This window comes from Anomaloglossus baeobatrachus, chromosome 5 (assembly GCF_048569485.1).
Source record: "Anomaloglossus baeobatrachus isolate aAnoBae1 chromosome 5, aAnoBae1.hap1, whole genome shotgun sequence".
NCBI classification, from domain to species: domain Eukaryota; kingdom Metazoa; phylum Chordata; class Amphibia; order Anura; family Aromobatidae; genus Anomaloglossus; species Anomaloglossus baeobatrachus.
In genome coordinates this window covers 506,804,436-506,824,569 of record NC_134357.1, presented here as the reverse complement: position 1 = coordinate 506,824,569, position 20,134 = coordinate 506,804,436, and the positions used below count along the sequence as shown (strand labels likewise).

Sequence of the window (20,134 nt, the reverse complement as noted above, 5' to 3'; positions counted from 1 at the left end):
CTACAAAATGATTGAGCTGCTGACTGGAGAGGTGACACTGCTGGCAATGCTGGGACATTATACAGTAACACTATGAAGGGATCGGGGGATGACGGTATCATTGTATGTGTCAGGTTCCTATAAGGTGTCAGGATGTCACCGTCTATTTCTCCATGGAGGAGTGGGAGTATTTAGAAGGACACAGAGATCTGTACAAGGACGTCATGATAGAGGTTCTCCAGCCCCTCACATCACCAGGTAATAGACAGGACTAAATACACACGGCTGATAATTATCTGTATGTAAAGAATGAATTCAATCCCTGTATGTGTTTCCTCCAGTTCTATCCAGTGAGAGGACAACACCAGAGAGATGTCCCCGTCCTCTTCTTTCACAGGACTGTAAACAAGAAACTGCAGATGTTCCTCAGGATGATCAGGTAGATGGAGAGAAGGTGTCATGAAATCTCCTTATGATGTGTAGACGGCTGTGAAGGTCTTGTGTCCAGGCTTATTATTTCCTCCAGTATTATACACTGAATGGGCACTAATTAGAGACACTTTCACACTCACATCTGACATTTAGGCTAAGTTCACACAGGGCATCTTTTGCTGCGTTTTTGAGGTCACAAAGATTCACCTAAATGCATGCATTTCCTTCTGCCAGCAAAGTCTATGAGATTTCTATTTTGCTGTCCACACTGGGCATCTTGACTGCATTTTTCAAGATGCAGCATGTCAATTCTTCTTGCTGCGTTTTTTAGCCCTCCAGTCATTAGATTTTACTTAAAAAGCATTGGGCAAAACGCGCTAAAAACGCTGCAAAAACTCATTGAGTTTTTGGTGCGTTTTTTTGGGACAAAAACACTGCAAAAACGTTCCATCTTTGTAGTTACAAAAGATGCCCTGTGTGAACTTAGCCTTATTAGACACATGACCGCAGAGTGCAGCATAAATCGGAGCGATCAGTTTTCAGGGAAGTTTGAGCAGTCTCCTGTGCCTCATATACTGTAACTGTCTCAGCACGAGTATTTCTAAAATTACCGAACTCATGTGGTTCTTACATGTAATGGTGTGAAGAGTATACTGAGAATGGTGCGATCAAGGAAAAATATCCGGTGATATTGGATCCCCTGAATGTAAGCAACGTATAAGGGAAAATGTCAGCATTAGTTCTGAGAACATGTGGAGCTCCGTTATGCCCTGCAGCTGAATACTGCGGTAGAGCTCATCCCTTAGGCTGCTTTCACACTTCCGTGTTTTTCCATCAGTTGCAATCTGTCTCCTTGAGAAAATACAATATCCAGCAAAATAATTTGCAGGATTCAGTTTTTTCCCCATAGAATTGTATTAATGACGGATTGTGGATGATGGGCTTGCGATGCATCCTTCCCGTGACGTATCAGTCGTGGAATGACTGACCGTCGGACGGAAGCAACGCAAAATCGCAAAATGCAACGTTTTTAGTGTGCATCGAAAAAAACAAACAGGGACGGATCCATCGGCGTCCGTCGTTAGATATAATGGAAGCTTATGGGCGCAGGAATCCGTTGTCATCCATGAAATGACGGAATCAGGCGACAGATGTTTTTTTTAGCGTGGGCATGCCCAGATCAAATGGAAATTCAATTCTGGCCACAAAAATCTCTCTCTCACTCACTCACTTTCACTCTCTCTCCACGTGACATTTTACCTGCAGATATATCCACAGGTTTGTCCGCAGGTTTCCCGCAGCAGCTGGCCAGAATCAGCAGCTATCCATTGCTGCGGGATTCCAGCAGACACTCTTGCAACTTACTTGCGGAAGTCCCGCACTGTATCTCCATAGTGGAGAGGCGGGATTTGCCACATGAATAATCGACATGCAGTTACGTGCGGCTGCAGGACATCCGTAACATATTGCGCAGCCGCATATACTGCAAGGCTGACCCTCTGCTACTCTCCCCTGACCAACTGCAGGGCTGACCCTCTGTAGCCCTCCCCTGCCCAGCTGCAGGGCCGATCCTCTGTAACTCTCCCCTGCCCAGCTGCAGGGCTGACCCTCTGTAACCCTCCCCTGCCCAGTTGGAGGACTGACCCTCTGTATCTCCTTTGCCCAGCTGCAGGGCTGACCCTCTGTAACTCCTCTGCCCAGCTGCAGGCGCACCCTCTGTCACTCTCCCCTGCCCAGCTGCAGGACTGATGCTCTGTAACTCTCACCTGTCCAGCTGCAGGGCTGACCCTCTTTAACTCTCCCTTGCCTAGCTGCCAAGCTGCAAGGCTGATCCTCTGTAACTCTTCCCTGCCCAGCTTTAATGACAGCATAAAGCTGATCATAGACATTAGATATTTCTGGATCTTCTCACAATTTTCTGGTTATGGAGACTGCTGGTTGGAATAAGGAACCAATAGGTTGGATTTTGTTTCATCTTCGTTGTTTTTCAAAATCATTCCCCCAAACATCTCCATCTATTTGTGACTTTTACAATATTTGTTTCAGGGTGAAGATCTGCCCCATATTAATACTACAGAGACATATGTGAGGGGTGATGAGCGGTGTAAAGAGGAGATTCCTACAGATAACCGCACAGGTGAGTAGTGACCACTAAATGCAGAGAAGTCACAGATTTTACTAGTCACTGGTTGTAGAATAATTATAACTAGATGTTCAACTTGTTGGGGTTTTTTTTTGGTTGTCTTCACATGGAACTTTTGTCTGGATTTTACACTTTAAGATTTAGATTCTGTCTCATTAAAGCTGGCACCATTCTTGCCAGTCTGTTTTGGATCATTGTCTTGCTGAAATATCCATCCCCTGTGTAACTTCAACTTCGTCACTGATTCTTGCACATTGTTGTCAAGAATCTGCTGATACTGAGTTGAATCCATGCGACCCTCAACTTTAACAAGATTCCCGTTGCCGGCATTGGCCACACAGCCCCAAAGCATGATGGAACCTCCACCAAATTTTACTGTGGGTAGCAAGTGCTTTTCTTGGACTGCCGTGTTTTTTTTGCCTCCATGCATAACGCCTTTTTGTATGACCAAACAACTCAATCTTTGTTTCATCAGTCTACAGGACCTTCTTCCAAAATGTAACTGGCTTGTCCAAATGTGCTTTTGCATACCTCAGGCGACTCTGTTTGTGGCGTGCTTGCAGAAACGGCTTCTTTGCCATCACTCTCCCATACAGCTTCTCCTTGTGCAACGTGCGCTGTATTGTTGACCGATGCACATTGACACTATCTGCAGCAAGATGATGCTGCAGGTCTTTGGAGGTAGTCTGTGGATTGTCCTTGACTGTTCTCACCATTTTTCTTCTCTGCCTTTCTGTTATTTTTCTTGGCCTGCCACTTCTGGGCTTAACAAGAACTGTACCTGTGTTCTTCCATTTCCTTACTATGTTCCTCACAGTGGAAACTGACAGTTTAAATCTCTGAGACAACTTTTTGTATCCTTCCCCTGAACAACTATGTTGAATAATCTTTGTTTTCAGATCATTTGAAAGTTCTTTTGAGGAGCCCATGATACCACTCTTCATAGGAGATTCAAATAGGAGAACAACTTACAAGTGGCCACCTTAAATACCTTTTCTCATGATTGGATACACCTGCCTATGAAGTTCAAAGCCCAATGAGGTTACAAAACCAATTTAGTGCTTTAGTAAGTCAGTAAAAAGTAGTTAGGAGTGTTCAAATCAAGAAATTGATAAGGGTGCCCATACTTTTGCACCGGTCAAATTTTGTTTAAATGCAGATTGCACATTTTCTGTTAGTACAATAAACCTCATTTCAATCCAGAAATATTACTCAGTCCATCAGTTATTAGATACATGAAACTGAAATAGCTGTTGCAAAACCCCAAATTGTTATAAAGAAAAAAGGTTAACATTAATAGGGGTGCCGAAACGTTTTCATGTGACTGTACATGGACTTAAAATGGATCCAGCACAAAGATATTCAACCATGACTAAAACCATAAATTTTAAAGTGCTGTACGCTGAGCGCTGTGTCTTGGGTTTATGTCTTTATACACAAGAATGGTATACAAATGTGCTTCTGACGTGTCCATTCAGTGCACTGAGGGAAATGTAGATGTGACGCCTGCCTGGAGCCATGGACTCAGGATCGGTGAAACAGGTGAATAGAGGCAACCACCCACAAAGCAGGAACCTGGACCCCACAACCCTTTAACCCCTATACAGGGATTTGGAATTTACGACAGGACCCAGGTGATCGCTGCCCGCGGAAGATTGTAGTCTTGAGAAGAGCAGTAACCAGGCAGGGTCAAACCCAGAAGGTAGAACAGGGACAAAAATCGTCAGGTGGGAGAGTGGTCAGATATCAGGCTAAGGGTCAAAACCGGAACTAGCAGCGAAGTACAGAAACGGCAGCCAGAAAAGTGGTCGGGTAAACAAGCTAAGGGTCAAAACCGGAGCTAGCAGCAAAGTACAGGGACAGCAGGCAGAAGAGTGGTCAGGTAGTCAAGCTAAGGTTAATATACAGGAATACAAACAAACAGCATGGCACCAGAGACTAGCAGGGATTTACAGGAGTATATTTGGCACCTCTCAACAGAAGGGAGAAAGCATAAGAGGAGTGTGGTGCCTTCCCATTGGCCCCAGCTGAAAGGTAACTACTCAGCCGGAAGGCGCACACCACCACAGTCAACCAGTGGTACTGCAGGTCCTAGTGAAACCCAGCCTAATAGATGAGCGGAGCCTGCGCCCAACAGAGCCACTGACTGCCCCCCCATCCCCAGCTCCCCCCACAGTGGTGACACGTCGTTGTCTGGTGATTGAAGCAGAAGTCGACTCTGGTGGAGACGTAACAGTAGACAGGTGTAATATCTCTGGGGAAGGTCAGTCTTCTTTCTTACATGCGCTTTTGTCTCATCTAGAGGCTACTGTTTGAAATCTCATGAAAAGACATTCAGACGTCCCTCTGCTGCAAGCATTGAGTTTGATAAGCTGGGATGCAGATGACCATGTACAACAATAGTGATAGTCCTGTTTACAAATTGCAGACTTGTTTGGCTCTGTGTGCAGCTTTAGATAGGTATTATGGATGGCTGCAGGGACTGCCTTGTTTTACATGCATGTGATGCCACAACTGATATTTTTGAAGGAGGCTCAATAGCATCTGAAAGCTTTGGTCATGGTTGTATTGGTGGTGAGTTGTTTTGTTATGTGAAGACTTTGCAAGAGGAATAGAAAGAAATTATACAGGCAAGAAAAGACTAGGAAATACAGCACTTCATTAACACATGAAGAAACATCACTGACCCCTTTGGGAAAAGTAAGCTGGCCAGCTATATGATCAAGGCTCAATCTATCCAGCGATCTCCTTGCACTTGTATTTTTGGTAACTAGGCTGCATCCACAAGTAGTAAGTGGTCGGTGTCCCATTTGCATCATCCACAAGTAATGTTTTTCATGTTCCTCCTCTATTTCTATTTACTGTCAGGCATCCGTCCATGATTGTGTGACAATGAACTATTTGTACGCTACAACTTCTGAGCCAAACTCAACTCCAACCTGGTCAAGTTTCTGTTAGTGCCGTCGCTGATGTACCACTTAGTGAACTGCACAGAATTTCGAGAAATGATGCACTCATCCTTGCTGGATGATGCCATTTTCTTTTTCGCTCTATTGGGAGACCCAGACAATTGGGGTGTATAGGCTATGCCTCCGGAGGCAGCACAAAGTATTACACTCAAAAGTGTTAAGCCCCTCCCCTTCTGCCTATACACCCCCCGTGCTCCCACGGGCTCCTCAGTTTTTTGCTTTGTGCGAAGGAGGCAGACATGCAAGCACAGCTCCACAGATTAGTCAGCAGCAGCTGCTGACTAGGTCGGATGGAAGAAAAGTGGGCCCATATAGGGCCCCCAGCATGCTCCCTTCTCACCCCACTCTTGTCGGCGGTGTTGTTAAGGTTGAGGTATCCATTGCGGGTACGGAGGCTGGAGCCCACATGCTGTTTTCCTTCCCCATCCCCCTTAGGGCTCTGGGTGAAGTGGGATCTTATCGGTCTCCAGGCACTGAGACCGGGCTTCATCCACAACTCCTGTGGAGCCTGATGGATAGGAGCCGATACCGTTCAGGGACATGGCCCTGCATCTTAGAGGTACTCTGTATCCCTAGGGGGACCGCGCACGGCATCACCTCAGCTTTGCTGGGTGTGCTAGTGCACCGGGGACCGCGGCGCTGACCGGGTCTATATGTGCCATTACACACTCAGCGTCGCTGAGTGTGTTTATATGTAAGGGCTACCGCACTGACCGCCGTTGCCACGGGACACTGCTGTGCGGCTGGGACTTGTAGTTCGCCGGGGACTTTCACGCGACCGCGCTTTTACGGCGGCCGCGTTTATTACTACAGTCCCCGGCTTCATTGCGGCCTAGTTTCCCGTTTTTTCTCCCGCCCTCAGCCCTGACAGGCAAGGGAAGGGCGGGACGCTGCACGGAGCGAGCAGCAATGAGGGCTGGAGTATGATTTACATGCTCCACTCCCCTCACTGTGCACAGTATGAGCGCCCGTTTCGCGCTCTTTCTAGGCCACGCCCACAGCTTCCTCAGCTCGTCAGGACGCCGCAGCCATTCCTGTCAGCTCCACCGACGCTGCAGAGAGGGACATATTCATGGGAGACCCAGACACGGTCTCTGGTGGCCTCACAACCGCTTAGGCGGCTGGTAAGCAGCACATGTGGTGCTAGCCCCATGGTGCTGTATTGTATTGGTACATTATTTGTGTACTGTATATAATTTACACTGTATGAGCACAGTTCTTTCTGGCTATATACCCTATTGTGTTACTCAGGGAAAACTATAGCATGGCGCCCACAAAAGGCAGGGGTGCCAAAACACAGGCTTATTATGTTGCCTGCGCCGCATGTAAGACCCAGCTACCGGCAGGTTCCACTGACCCTCATTGTGTACAGTGTTCGACCCCTGTGACACTTCCTCAGCCGGATCCTCTACTAAGAGGGGCCCAGGGGGAGCCACCTGTTGACACTGTCCAGGTGACGGGGACTGAGTTTGCAGCCTTTAAGGATCAACTTTCTGAGACTATGGCTAAGATACTAGAAGCCTTGCAGTCCAGACCGGTATCTCAGCAAAGGGACTCTGTTGAATCATTGTTCCCTGACCCCCCTCAGTTGGACCAACAAGGTCCTCACGGGGTATCTCATACATCCCAGGCGGAGGGTTCGGACTTAGAACCTAGCCCCAGATCGTCTAAGCGGGCCCGCTTAGAATTTCCCTCGACATCATATTGTTTAGGGTCTCAGCGGGGGGATTCTCTGGTTGATGATGCGGAGACAGCTGATCAGGATTCTGATCCTGGGAGCGCTCTCAATCTTAATTCTCCAGACGGGGACGCCATAGTGAATGATCTTATTGCATCCATTCATCAGTTGCTGGATATTCTTCCCTCAGCCCCTCCGGCGGAGGAGTCAGATTCTCAGCAGGAGAAATTTCGCTTCAGGTTCCCCAAGCGTACACAGAGTATGTTTCTAGACCACTCTGATTTCAGAGAGGCAATCCAGAATCACCATGCTTGTCCGGATAAGCGTTTCTCTAAGCGCCTTAAGGATACACGTTATCCTTTTCCCCCGGAAGTGGTTAAAGGTTGGATTCAATGTCCCAAAGTGGATCCTCCAATCTCCAGACTGGCGGCTAGATCCATACTTGCAGTAGAAGATGGGGCCTCGCTTAAAGATGCCACTGACAGGCAGATGGAGCTCTGGATGAAATCCATCTATGAAGCTATCGGAGCTTCTTTTGCCCCAGCATTCGCAGCCGTATGGGCGCTACAAGCTATATCAGCAGGTCAAGCGAAAATTGAAGCGGCCGCGCCACAAGTGGCTTCCATTACCTCCCAGACCTCGGCAATTGCGTCTTACGCTATGAATGCTGTCCTGGACTCTGTGAGCCGTACGGCAGTTGCAACCGCCAATTCGGTAGTAGTCCGCAGGGCCTTGTGGCTACGGGAGTGGAAGGCAGATTCCGCTTCCAAAAAGCGTTTAACCGGTTTGCCAATTTCTGGCGACAGGCTCTTTGGCGAGCGCCTGGATGAAATCATCAAACAATCCAAGGGAAAGGATACATCCTTACCCCAGCCCAAGCAGAACCTCTCCCAACAGAGGAGAGGGCAGTCGAGGTTTCGGTCCTTTCGGGGCGCGGGCAGGTCCCAATTCTCCTCGTCCAAAAGGTCTCAGAAAGAACAAAGGAACTCTGATGCATGGCGGTCTAAGTCACGTCCTAAAAAGGCCATTGGGAGCACCGCTAACAAAGCGGCTGCCTCATGACTTTCTACCTCCTCTAGTAGCATCCTCGGTCGGTGGCAGGCTCTCCCGCTTTTGCGACACCTGGCTGCCACAAATAAAAGACCGCTGGGTGAGAGACATTCTCTCTCACGGTTACAAGATAGAGTTCATCTCTCGTCCCCCGACTCGATTCTTCCGGTCCTCTCCGCCTCCCGAGCGAGCCGAGGCTCTTCGGCAGGCGCTGGGCACCCTGAAGGCAGAAGGAGTGGTGGTCCCTGTTCCTCTTCAGCAACAGGGCCACGGTTTTTACTCCAACTTGTTTGTGGTCCCAAAGAAGGACGGGTCCTTCCGTCCTGTCCTGGACCTGAAACTTCTCAACAAACACGTAAAGACCATGCGGTTCCGGATGGAATCCCTCCGTTCCGTCATCGCCTCAATGTCCCAGGGAGATTTCCTTGCATCGATCGATATCAAAGATGCTTATCTCCACGTTCCGATTGCCCCAGAGCACCAACGCTTCTTGCGCTTCGCCATGGAAAACGAACACCTGCAGTTCGTGGCACTACCATTCGGCCTGGCAATGGCCCCACAGGTTTTCACCAAGGTTATGGCTACTGTAGTAGCGGTCCTCCATTCTCAGGGTCATTCTGTGATCCCGTACTTGGACGATCTGTTGATCAAGGCACCCTCTCAAGAGGCATGCCAACACAGCCTCGACGTTACCCTGGAGACTCTCCAGAGTTTCGGGTGGATCATCAATTTTCCAAAGTCAAATCTGACACCGGCCCAATCGCTGACGTACCTTGGCATGGAGTTTCATACCCTCTCAGCGATAGTGAAGCTTCCGCTGATCAAACAGCAGTCACTACAGAAAGGGGTACAGTCTCTCCTTCAAGGCCAGTCACACCCCTTGAGGCGCCTCATGCACTTCTTGGGGAAGATGGTGGCAGCAATGGAAGCAGTCCCTTTCGCGCAGTTTCACCTGCGTCCCCTTCAATGGGACATCCTACGCAAATGGGACAGGAAGCCGACGTCCCTCGACAGGACCGTCTCCCACTCTCAGGCGACCAAAGCCTCCCTTCGGTGGTGGCTTCTTCCCACTTCATTATCGAAGGGGAAATCCTTCCTTCCCCCATCCTGGGAAGTAGTCACGACGGACGCGAGTCTGTCAGGATGGGGAGCGGTTTTTCTCCACCACAGGACTCAGGGTACGTGGACCCGGCAAGAGTCCTCGCTTCAGATCAATGTTCTGGAAATTCGGGCAGTGTATCTTGCCCTGAAAGCGTTCCAGCAGTGGCTGGCAGGCAAGCAGATCCGAATTCAGTCGGACAATTCCACAGCGGTGGCATACATCAATCACCAAGGCGGCACACGCAGTCGTCAAGCCTTCCAGGAAGTCCGGCGGATCTTGATGTGGGTGGAAGCCACGTCCTCCACCATATCCGCAGTTCACATCCCAGGCGTGGAAAACTGGGAAGCAGATTATCTCAGTCGCCAGGGCATGGACGCAGGGGAATGGTCCCTTCACCCGGACGTGTTTCAGGAGATCTGTTGCCGCTGGGGGGTGCCGGACGTCGACCTCATGGCGTCCCGGCACAACAACAAGGTACCAATGTTCATGGCACGGTCTCAAGACCCCAGAGCTCTGGCGGCAGACGCCTTAGTTCAGGATTGGTCGCAGTTTCAGCTCCCATATGTGTTTCCTCCGCTGGCACTGTTGCCCAGAGTGTTACGCAAGATCAGGGCCGACTGCCGCCGCGCCATCCTCGTCGCTCCAGACTGGCCGAGGAGGTCGTGGTACCCGGATCTGTGGCATCTCACGGTCGGCCAACCGTGGGCACTACCAGACCGAACAGACTTGCTGTCTCAAGGGCCGTTTTTCCATCTGAATTCTGCGGCCCTCAACCTGACTGCGTGGCCATTGAGTCCTGGATCCTAGCGTCTTCAGGATTATCTCAGGATATCATTGCCACTATGAGACAGGCTAGGAAACCAACGTCCGCCAAGATCTATCACAGGACGTGGAAAACTTTTCTGTCATGGTGCTCTGCTCAGGGTTTTTCTCCCTGGCCATTTGCATTACCTACTTTTCTGTCCTTCCTTCAATCTGGACTGGAAAAGGGTTTGTCGCTTGGCTCCCTTAAGGGACAAGTTTCTGCGCTCTCGGTGTTTTTCCAGAAGCGCCTAGCTAGACTTCCACGGGTACGCACGTTCCTGCAGGGAGTTTGTCACATCGTTCCACCTTACAAGCGGCCGTTAGAACCCTGGGATCTGAACAGGGTGCTGATGGTTCTTCAGAAACCACCATTCGAGCCAATGAGAGATATCTCTCTCTCACGCCTTTCGCAGAAGGTGGTCTTCCTAGTAGCAGTCACCTCTCTTCGGAGAGTGTCTGAGCTAGCAGCGTTGTCATGCAAAGCCCCTTTTCTGGTGTTTCACCAGGACAAGGTGGTTCTACGTCCGGTTCCGGAATTTCTCCCTAAGGTTGTATCCCCCTTTCATCTCAATCAGGATATCTCCTTACCTTCTTTTTATCCTCATCCAGTTCACCAATGTGAAAAGGATTTGCACTTGTTAGATCTGGTGAGAGCACTCAGACTCTACATTTCTCGTACGGCGCCCCTGCGCCGCTCGGATGCACTCTTTGTCCTTGTCGCTGGCCAGCGTAAAGGGTCACAGGCTTCCAAATCAACCCTGGCTCGGTGGATCAAGGAGCCAATTATCGAAGCTTACCGTTCGGCTGGGCTTCCGGTTCCCTCAGGGCTGAAGGCCCATTCTACCAGAGCCGTGGGCGCGTCCTGGGCTTTGAGGCACCAGGCTACGGCTCAGCAGCTGTGTCAGGCGGCCACCTGGTCGAGCCTGCACACTTTCACGAAACACTATCAGGTGCATACCTATGCTGCGGCGGATGCCAGCCTAGGTAGACGAGTCCTTCAGGCGGCGGTTGCCCACCTGTAGGAAAGGGCCGTTTTACGGCTCTCTTACGAGGTATTATTTTACCCACCCAGGGACTGCTTTTGGACGTCCCAATTGTCTGGGTCTCCCAATAGAGCGAAAAAGAAGAACGGAATTTTGTTTACTTACCGTAAATTCCTTTTCTTCTAGCTCTAATTGGGAGACCCAGCACCCGCCCCTGTTTTTTTGTGTACACATGTTGTTCATGTTGAATGGTTTCAGTTCTCCGATGTTCCTTCGGATTGAAGTTACTTTAAACCAGTTTGTAATTATATTTCCTCCTTCTTGCTTTTGCACCAAAACTGAGGAGCCCGTGGGAGCACGGGGGGTGTATAGGCAGAAGGGGAGGGGCTTAACACTTTTGAGTGTAATACTTTGTGCTGCCTCCGGAGGCATAGCCTATACACCCCAATTGTCTGGGTCTCCCAATTAGAGCTAGAAGAAAAGGAATTTACGGTAAGTAAACAAAATTCCGTTCATTTCTTACAGAAAGGGGTGCCTTCCATGTGTCACAGGTTTAGGGTTGGGTAGCCACTCTTTCTCTTGGAATTAAGCTTGAATGTTGTTAGGTCCAGGAGGTGGATCCACTGGACCGTGCACCCCACCGGAGGCCTGGGTGCACGGTAGCCGGAGCACTAATGGGGCAGGGACAGCGTCCCACAGGGAACGGGTAGGACAAAGTCACTGGGGCCTCAGAGTTCCTGGAAACGGAGACAGTACAGGATTCCGGTACACGTGTCGGGTAGGAACGTCAGGCAATGGTACTGGTAACGGGACACGGCACAAGGGGACCTGAGCACCTAGCTCACAAGACTAAGCTTCAAGACACGTTGATCAGGCCCCCCCCCCACATAGAAAGGCCAGTCTTATATACCCAGCACAGCCCTATGTCATATACTGCTTCAGGTGTGCTGGGCCCATAAGACCAGTCAGAGTGGGCGCAGCCCGGTCCTATACAGAGGCATGAGACTAAAGGCCACTTTACACAGAGAGATAAATCTGCGACAGATCTGTGGTTGCAGTGAAATTGTGGACAATCAGTGCCAGATTTATGGCTGTGTACAAATGGAACAATATGTCCATGATTTCACTGCAACCACAGATCTGCCAAAGATGTATCTCTGTTTGTAAAGTGGCCTTAAGACTCAGAGTCAGACTCATGAGACCAGGAACAGGACGCAGGAGAGCACGAGCAGAGCGGCAGCCATGACCGGTGGACACGTGGACCTGATCAGTGGTCACGGAGCGGTGCAGCGACGGTGAGACCGGATCAGTGGGTACGGAGCGGTGCCGGGATGGTGTGACCAGATCAGTGGGTAAGGAGCGCTGCTGGGAGACCGGGAGCGTGACAAATGTGCGTGGCTCCATAGAACAGCAACTATGGTCATATACAGTACATGTCCTTCATGGCTCACTGTGCAAAGGTTTTGTAGTAATATGTACAAGGCACTCCTGAATTCGGTAAAATATGATGATTTTTTATTATTTCATACTCAGTATAGTCAAGTCATAACTACTTGACTATACTGAGTATGAAATAATAAAAAATCATCATATTTTACTGAATTCAGGAGTGCCTTGTATATATTACTAGTTATATGGTTTGGAAACCTACCTGAGCACCCTGGTAACTAGAAATTCGGTAGAAGTGCCTTATCCTTTTTGAACTGTGCCAAGGTTTTGAACTGCAGCGATTCACCCTTGTAACCAGAATCTAGGATAAAAACAAAGTGAGCAAATACCTTGCAGTAAATAAATAGTAATAGTACATATAGATAACACGGAGTACTTTGTTGATGCTATTTTCATCAAAAGAGTATAAACCCCATCCCACCGCGACAAGGTGTAATTATGATGGTCCTTAGCTCTTGTAGTTGACCCCTCTATGTGCTAGGAGCCCTCCAAAAGATGGGGGCAGAGCAGGATCCAGACCTGACTGCTTAAGCACCTTCCCATGTAAGGGCTTGTGCGCACGTTGCGTAATTGCATGCATTTACGCTGCATATTGCACTGCAGCGTAAATGCATGCGTCCTGCGTCCCCAGCACAATCTATGAAGATTGTGCATAATCCATGCGCACGTTGCTTTTTTGAACGCAGCGATTTGGATGCTAAAATTTTGACCCAAATCCGTGCATACAAAAAAGCAGCATGTCAATTAATTGGTGCGCTTTGGATGCAGCTCCCACTCTGTCTATGGGAGAGCCAGCATCCATAGCGCATTAAATCGTCATGTAATCTGCTGAAACACTGCATCCATTACGCAGTGTTTCTGCAGCGATTTGAAGCGCACATGTGCTGTCAAATCGCTGCAGAAATTTCAGCATTTACGTGCGAACATAGCCTCAAGCTATATAGACAAAATGCAGAACTCAAAAGGGAGAGCCTTATATGTACAAAGTTCACAAAACTAAAGGAAAACCAGGAAATGAGCCAGAACATAAGTGCAATGTGTAGATGCTTATTCCACATGTTATACCTGGAGAGCCAATTCATGAATAAGTAGAAGATTATTATTAGTATAAAGAAGTCCCTCCAAAATAAACAGCCACCTAGCATAGACACTATATAAATAAGTGGAGTGAAGGAAAAATATGAATATAATTATGTATCACACTCACATAGAAGAATGTCTAATTAACGACTTCCAGTATAACTAAAAAGAAATGTTTTGCAGTAATTGACCACAAAGAGTAGTACTTGCTAATGAAATTATATTTATGCGGAATAAGGTAAATTGGAGTCAGAAAATGCAAATGCCATGTGCAGGTCCTGTAGAGAAACTGGATGAACTAAACCTGATACACAAAATAGTTAACACTCTATGTGTCTGCTGCATAATTGCTAGCCACACCTTGTAGATCAGGGGTGGGGAACCTCCGGCCCGCGGGCCGTATGCGGCCCGCGATGACCTTTTCTGCGGCCCCCGGGGCAGATTCCCGGTGGCTGAGGTGCTCGGGCAGCCGCTCATCTTGTCTATTGCTGGCCGACAGACAGCACTGGGGGTGGGACGTTCTCCCTCCCTCTGGCTCCTACATGCTCCTCTGTGAGATTGCAGCTATAAGCAGAGTGATGGGAGAGGGGACTGCACTGCACTAAGAATGCTGTATAGTGCCGTGCGTTCTGCCTCTCACCCTCCCTTTCTATGAAATCTGCCTCTGTGCTTGGCTGTTCAGGTCTAGCACCGCAGAGGAGAGAGAAGACGAGAAGGAAGCCAGCCCTTGAGCTGAGCTGCTGCATCCATCTTGCGGCAGGCAGGAACTTCTGCTGCACCTGAGGGCAACTAAGCAGCAGGTACTTATATGTGAGCTAAGTGTGTTTATATCTAGTATATCAAATGTATTTGTGACTTAAAAGTCCAGTATGTATGTGTTGTGTATACGGCGTGTATGTGTGCTGTGTATACGGCATGTTGAGTGCTGTGTATGGCTTGTTGAATGCTGTGCATGGCTTGTGTGTGTGTGTGTGTGTGTGTGTGTGTGTGTGCTGTATACGGCATGTGTGTATATGGAGCGTGAGTGCTGTGTACAGTATACAGTATCTCCTGTGCATGTGTACTGTATATGGCCAGTGTGTGTCGTGGGTGGTGTACAATATGACCAATGTGTCAAGGCTGTGTGCAGTATACGGCCAGTGTGTGATTACAATGTGTGGTTTACAGCCAATGTGTCAAGTTTGTGTGCAGTATACGGCCAGTGTGTCGGGGCTGTGTGCAGTATACGGCCAGTGTGTCGGGGCTGTGTGCAGTATACGGCCAGTGTGTCGGGGCTGTGTGCAGTATACGGCCAGTGTGTCGGGGCTGTGCCTGTATGTACAGTGTCTCCTGTGTGATATATATGATTTACCAATCTTATTATCATAAAGAGTTGCCTGCGCTCCAGACAAAGACAAACCTGGAAAAGCAGTTGTGAGAAGCAAACATTACAACCGCACCAAAGAGAAGCAGCTCCGGCCGCCACAGTGGGGGTGATTTAAATGTGTGACCAAATATAGCCGGGTCATTTTCAAGTTGATAATTTTTTGTGGCCCCCGAAGGTTGGCCACAAAAAAGGTAGAAGGAAGGTAGAATTTTCCAAATGGCCCCCAGCAGTAAAAAGGTTCCCCACCCCTGTTGTAGATGAACAAGATATTCATAAGAGCATGTAGTGTACCTGGAATTAAGGCAGGTTGAGTGTAGGGAATCCTTCCAGAATGCTGTCTGCTCCGATGTGCATTTCGGCTGTGCACCTTCGTTAAGAGGCAGTGACTTGCAGTGAAAGAAGAGGTTAAAAATAGGCACTGTCCAATCGGATCGCGGTATGATCCGTGATAACGCTTGTGTTGCGGTTGCCATCAGGGAAGCCCGTCGGCCTCCATGTCATATGCCAGGTGACGTCACCTGCCACTGTGGTAGTTAGAAAATAGTCAGCCATTGGCATAGGGGGGGACTGAAATCATAATGTTACATAACTGACCTGCTAGATATTACAAATAGAAGTCTCCTTATCTACTTTTAGTGTGAAAGTCTGGTATAGTTTTTAGGTAAAATTTATGCAGAAATGTTAAAACACTTTTTAAGGATTTAGAAACTTTCAAGCACCCAGGGGCTATTATTTTTACAGAAGAAACTAAGGCAAATAATTTTTTAGATTCCCAGTGCTCCCATATTTGTATGCTTAGCCAATGTATATATTGGCTTGCATGATACTGTATATAAGAATATGAAGGACCTGTTCTCCTTTCTTGTAGCCACTACTTAGTTTACATTAAAAAAAGATATATAAATCCTTACTTTTTCCCCAGAGATGTAAGGAGGTGGCCATGTTCCTGCCCATGAAGGCACTGATCATACTGTCCAAATGTGATGTTTTCCTGTATAATGTAATGTGATATGTTCATGCATAATTACAAGATATAAGAATGCCATGTATATGTAGCAGTATTGGTTATGCTATGTAGAAATGTAAACTACTGCTATGTAGGATGTTTATCAAGGTAGCTCTGTCTGGGGCATACTACAGGAGCACAAGTGGCTAAAGGGAACCTGTCACAAGATTTGACGACTATAAGCTGCGGCCACCACCATTGGGCTCTTATATACAGCATTCTAACATGCTGTATATAAGAGCCCAGGCCGCTGTGTAGGACGTAGTACGTAATCCACACAATCCATACTAGGGTCCTGCGCAGGCGCACATTGGTCTGCCCTGAGTAGAGCAGATCAAAGTATTATAGTGCGCCTCCGCGGGACCTCAATGCCGGCTAGCGTGGATGACGTAGGACGCGTCATGCACCCAGGCTTCAGAAGAAGGAGGAGAAAGATGCCTGAAAGAGGAGGTGCCGGTACCGGAGAATGGAGACACCTATCCGACCAGTCTGCACTGCACCGCCTCTTAGGTGAGTGTTATAAAGTGATTTTTACATTCTACACAGTGGCCTGGGCTCTTATATACAGCATGTTAGAATGCTGTATATAAGAGCCCACTGGTGGTGGCCGCAGCTTATAGTCGCCAAATCTGGTGACAGGTTCCCTTTAAGTGTAGGTCTAGATTCTGTGACAGGGGTTAGTGGAGCAAGAGAAAAAGTTGTTCCTGAAAGAGCAGGGAATTAAGGCTGGGTAGTGCTCGTGAAGCAACTATGCTCTGATGAATAGAGATTCAGGTTTGTACTCTACTGCCAAATTCTCCTGAGACTTCTGGGGCACAAGACTCGAGTACAGTAGCCTATGTCCTTGTGGGGGAGTACAGATCCGGAGCTGCAAGTAGGAACAAGTAAAGTTGTTTTTCATGGAACACATAAAGTGTCTTCTGATTTATATGTGTGGAGGAAGGCTTTTGAAAATGGAGGACTTGGAGGACACAGAATCCGATGGTCGGCAAGTGAGTGTAACACATCCAACACATTTCAGTGGGCACAAAACTTTTCTGTAGAGTATCAGGGTGTGATACTGTAGTTGCAGCTCCCCCACAAAAACCGCCCTTTGGCACCCTACACATGACTAATCTGCTCCAATGTACTGTGCTCTTTGCTATAGTGCTTGTGCCGTTCAGAGAATGTCTGAGATGGAATTGCATAATAAAAGTGATTAAGGACCCCTAACACTATAATCTATCATTCCTTCTTTTGTGGTCTATTATCTTAGTCTGTCAATAATTTAATTGTATTGCAGTTTGCATGGAAATACTGTAAAGTATATAATAATAATATACGGTAAATAGTCATATAATTCCCATGTTAAGTTTGTGAAAAATAATAAAAGTAATTTTTTTTGCAGATGACTGTACCAAGAGCTCAGAGGGATACCTGATATTCTCCGATTTTTCAGCTGATAATGTTGGTATCACACCAGATACTAGTGAAAAACATGTTATTATACCAGATACACCTCAAGACCTTCTCAGAAACAGTCTGTTATCTGATCCTTTTCAACAGGTCTTTTTTCCTGCTTCATCAAAGACAAATATAGAATACAAATATCACAGAAGGGCTGATAAACATGAAATAGCTTACAAAGGGGAGAAATCATTTTCATGTTCAGAATGCGGAAAATGTTACAATACTAAATCAAGACTTGTAAGACATCAGATAATACACACAGGGGAGAAGCCATTTTCATGTTCAGAATGCGGGAAATGTTTTAATCAGAAAACAAATCTTGTTACACATCTAAGAATTCACACAGGGGAGAAGCCATTTTCATGTTCAGAATGTGGGGAATGTTATAATGAGAAATATCAACTAATAATTCATCAGAAAATTCACACAGGGGAGAAGCCATTTTCATGTTCAGAATGTGGAAAATGTTTTAATTGGAAGCAAAATCTTGTTAAACATCTGAAAAGTCATAAGGGGGAGAAGCCATTTTCCTGTTCAGAATGTGGGAAATGTTTTACAGAAAAGTCCCATCTTGTTACTCATCAGAGAACTCACACAGGAGAGAAGCCATATTCATGTTTAGACTGTGGAAAACATTATACTGAGAAATTTAATCTTGTTAAACATCAAAGACATCACACAGGGGATAAGCCATTTTCTTGTTTAGAATGTGGGAAATGTTTTACAGATAAATCAAAGCTTCTACTGCATCAGAGAATTCACTCAGGAGAGAAGCCTTTTTCATGTTCAGAGTGTGGAAAATGTTATTATATGAAAGCTGATCTTGCTATACATCAGAGAGTTCACACAGGGGAGAAGCCATTTTCTTGCTTAGAATGTGGGAAATGTTTTGCAGACAAATCAAATCTTGTTAAACATCAGAGAATTCATACAGGAGAGAAGCCTTTTTCATGTTCAGAATGTGGGAAATGTTATTGTAGGAAATCTGATCTTGCTACACATCAGAGAATTCATACAGGGGAGAGGCCATTTTCTTGCTCAGAATGTGGGACATGTTTTGCAGACAAATCAAATCTTGTTCGACATCAGAGAATTCACACAGGAGAAAATCCTTTTTCATGTTCAGAGTGTTAAAAAAGTTATAGTACAAAATCTGATCTTGCTTTACATAAGACAATTCACACAGGGAAGAAGCCATTTTCTTGCTCAGAATATGGCAATTGTTTTACAGATAAGTCAAGTCTGGTATCACATCAGATAAGTTACTCAGGCAATCAGGAGTTTTCATGGTCTTAATGTGGAAAATATTTTAAACGAAAATCTTTTTTAATTTTGCATCAAAGATATCACGGATAGCAAAAGCCATAATCATGTTCAAAATGTGGGAAATGTTTTACAGTAAAACAGCACCTTGTTAAACACCAAAGAACTCACACAGGGAAGAAACCATATTCATGTTTCAAGTGTGAAAAATGTTTTACAGAGAAATACAGTCTAGTTAGATTTTTATTTAACTCACACAAGGTAGAAACCCTGTTCATGTTCAGAATCTAGGAAATGTTTTTATAGGAGAACAAATCTTCAACATCTGGAAACACACACACAGGAAAGTAGCTATTTACTTTTTTGTTTTATTGACAAAATGTAAAAGAAAAAACACAAGTTATGGTAAAGGCTAAAAAAGTAAGGGAAAACAATTTAAAGCATTGAATGATTATTAGAAAATGCAGCCATTTGCTATTGGAAACTAACTACTACCCAAATAATACACATACAGTATTTTCTGGATTGTAAGAAACACTTTTTCCCCTCCAAAACTGGGGGTAAAATGGGGGTGCATCTTACAAAATGGATATGGCTTACCGGGTCTGCGGTGGTGGAGCGGGGTCATAGAAGGCAGGGTGTCACGTCCCCACCAGAGTCCGCTCCTGCGACTTCTGCTTCGGTCACCAGGCGATGCTGTATTCCCGCCGTAGACAGTGCTGGTGATAGGGGAGAAGTCATGCCAGTGCCTCTAGTGGGCTTAGCTGGGTTTCCCTGGGACCTGCAGTACCACTGACTGACTGTGGTGGTGTGTATCTTCCAGCTGAAGTTACCACCTTTCAGCTACAGCCAATGGGAAGACATCATACCCTTCTAATTCCCCCTCCTGTCTGCTGGTCCCACGAGATATAGTTTTGAAGTTCTGCTTGTTTCTGGTTCTCGCTTTCCTCTGACTATTGATCCCTGTATTTTAACCCCTGCCTGCTCTCTGACTAATTTCCTGCCTGCCGTTTTTGTACCTCGCTGCCATCTCCAGTTTTGAACTCAGCCTGATTTCCTGACCACGCTCCTGTCTGCCAATTTTGTCCCCTTTCAGTTCCTCCTGGTTTGACCCTGCTTGACGACTACTCTCCTCTGGACTGCAGCCTTCCACAGGTAGCAATCTCCGGGGCCCTGTAGCAATTCCAAATCCCTGTATAGGGGTTAAAGGATTTTGGGGTTCTCAGGATCCTGCTTAGTGAGCGGCTTTCCTCTAACCTGTCCGTAACACCCATTTTGAGACTGTGGTTTCAGGCAGGCGTTACACAGGGTCGTCGATACTGAGGGCTCGGAGGAGCAGTGGAGCGGCTGAGAAGGGTCACAGGACGAGTTCGGTGGTGTC

At 47.0% G+C, this 20,134-nt stretch overlaps 1 protein-coding gene across 1 annotated transcript; it reads left to right on the top strand.

Moving 5' to 3' along the window:
• The first annotated feature begins 203 nt into the window (after positions 1-203).
• On the top strand, positions 204-18,972 carry LOC142312850 (uncharacterized). Its single transcript, XM_075351838.1, has 4 exons — positions 204-237; positions 321-418; positions 2,458-2,548; positions 17,429-18,972. Exons 1-4 carry the CDS (start codon positions 204-206, stop codon positions 18,622-18,624), a joined length of 1,419 nt encoding a protein of 472 aa, XP_075207953.1. The 3' UTR covers positions 18,625-18,972.
• Positions 18,973-20,134: the final 1,162 nt, after the last annotated feature.

Excerpts from the sequence above, each read along its gene's own strand:
- LOC142312850 (XM_075351838.1), top strand. The coding sequence starts at position 204 with ATGATAGAGGTTCTCCAGCCCCTCACATCACCAG. Across the intron at positions 238-320 it reads CCAGCCCCTCACATCACCAG|TTCTATCCAGTGAGAGGACA; the intron begins GTAATAGACAGG and ends TGTTTCCTCCAG. Across the intron at positions 419-2,457 it reads ATGTTCCTCAGGATGATCAG|GGTGAAGATCTGCCCCATAT; the intron begins GTAGATGGAGAG and ends TATTTGTTTCAG.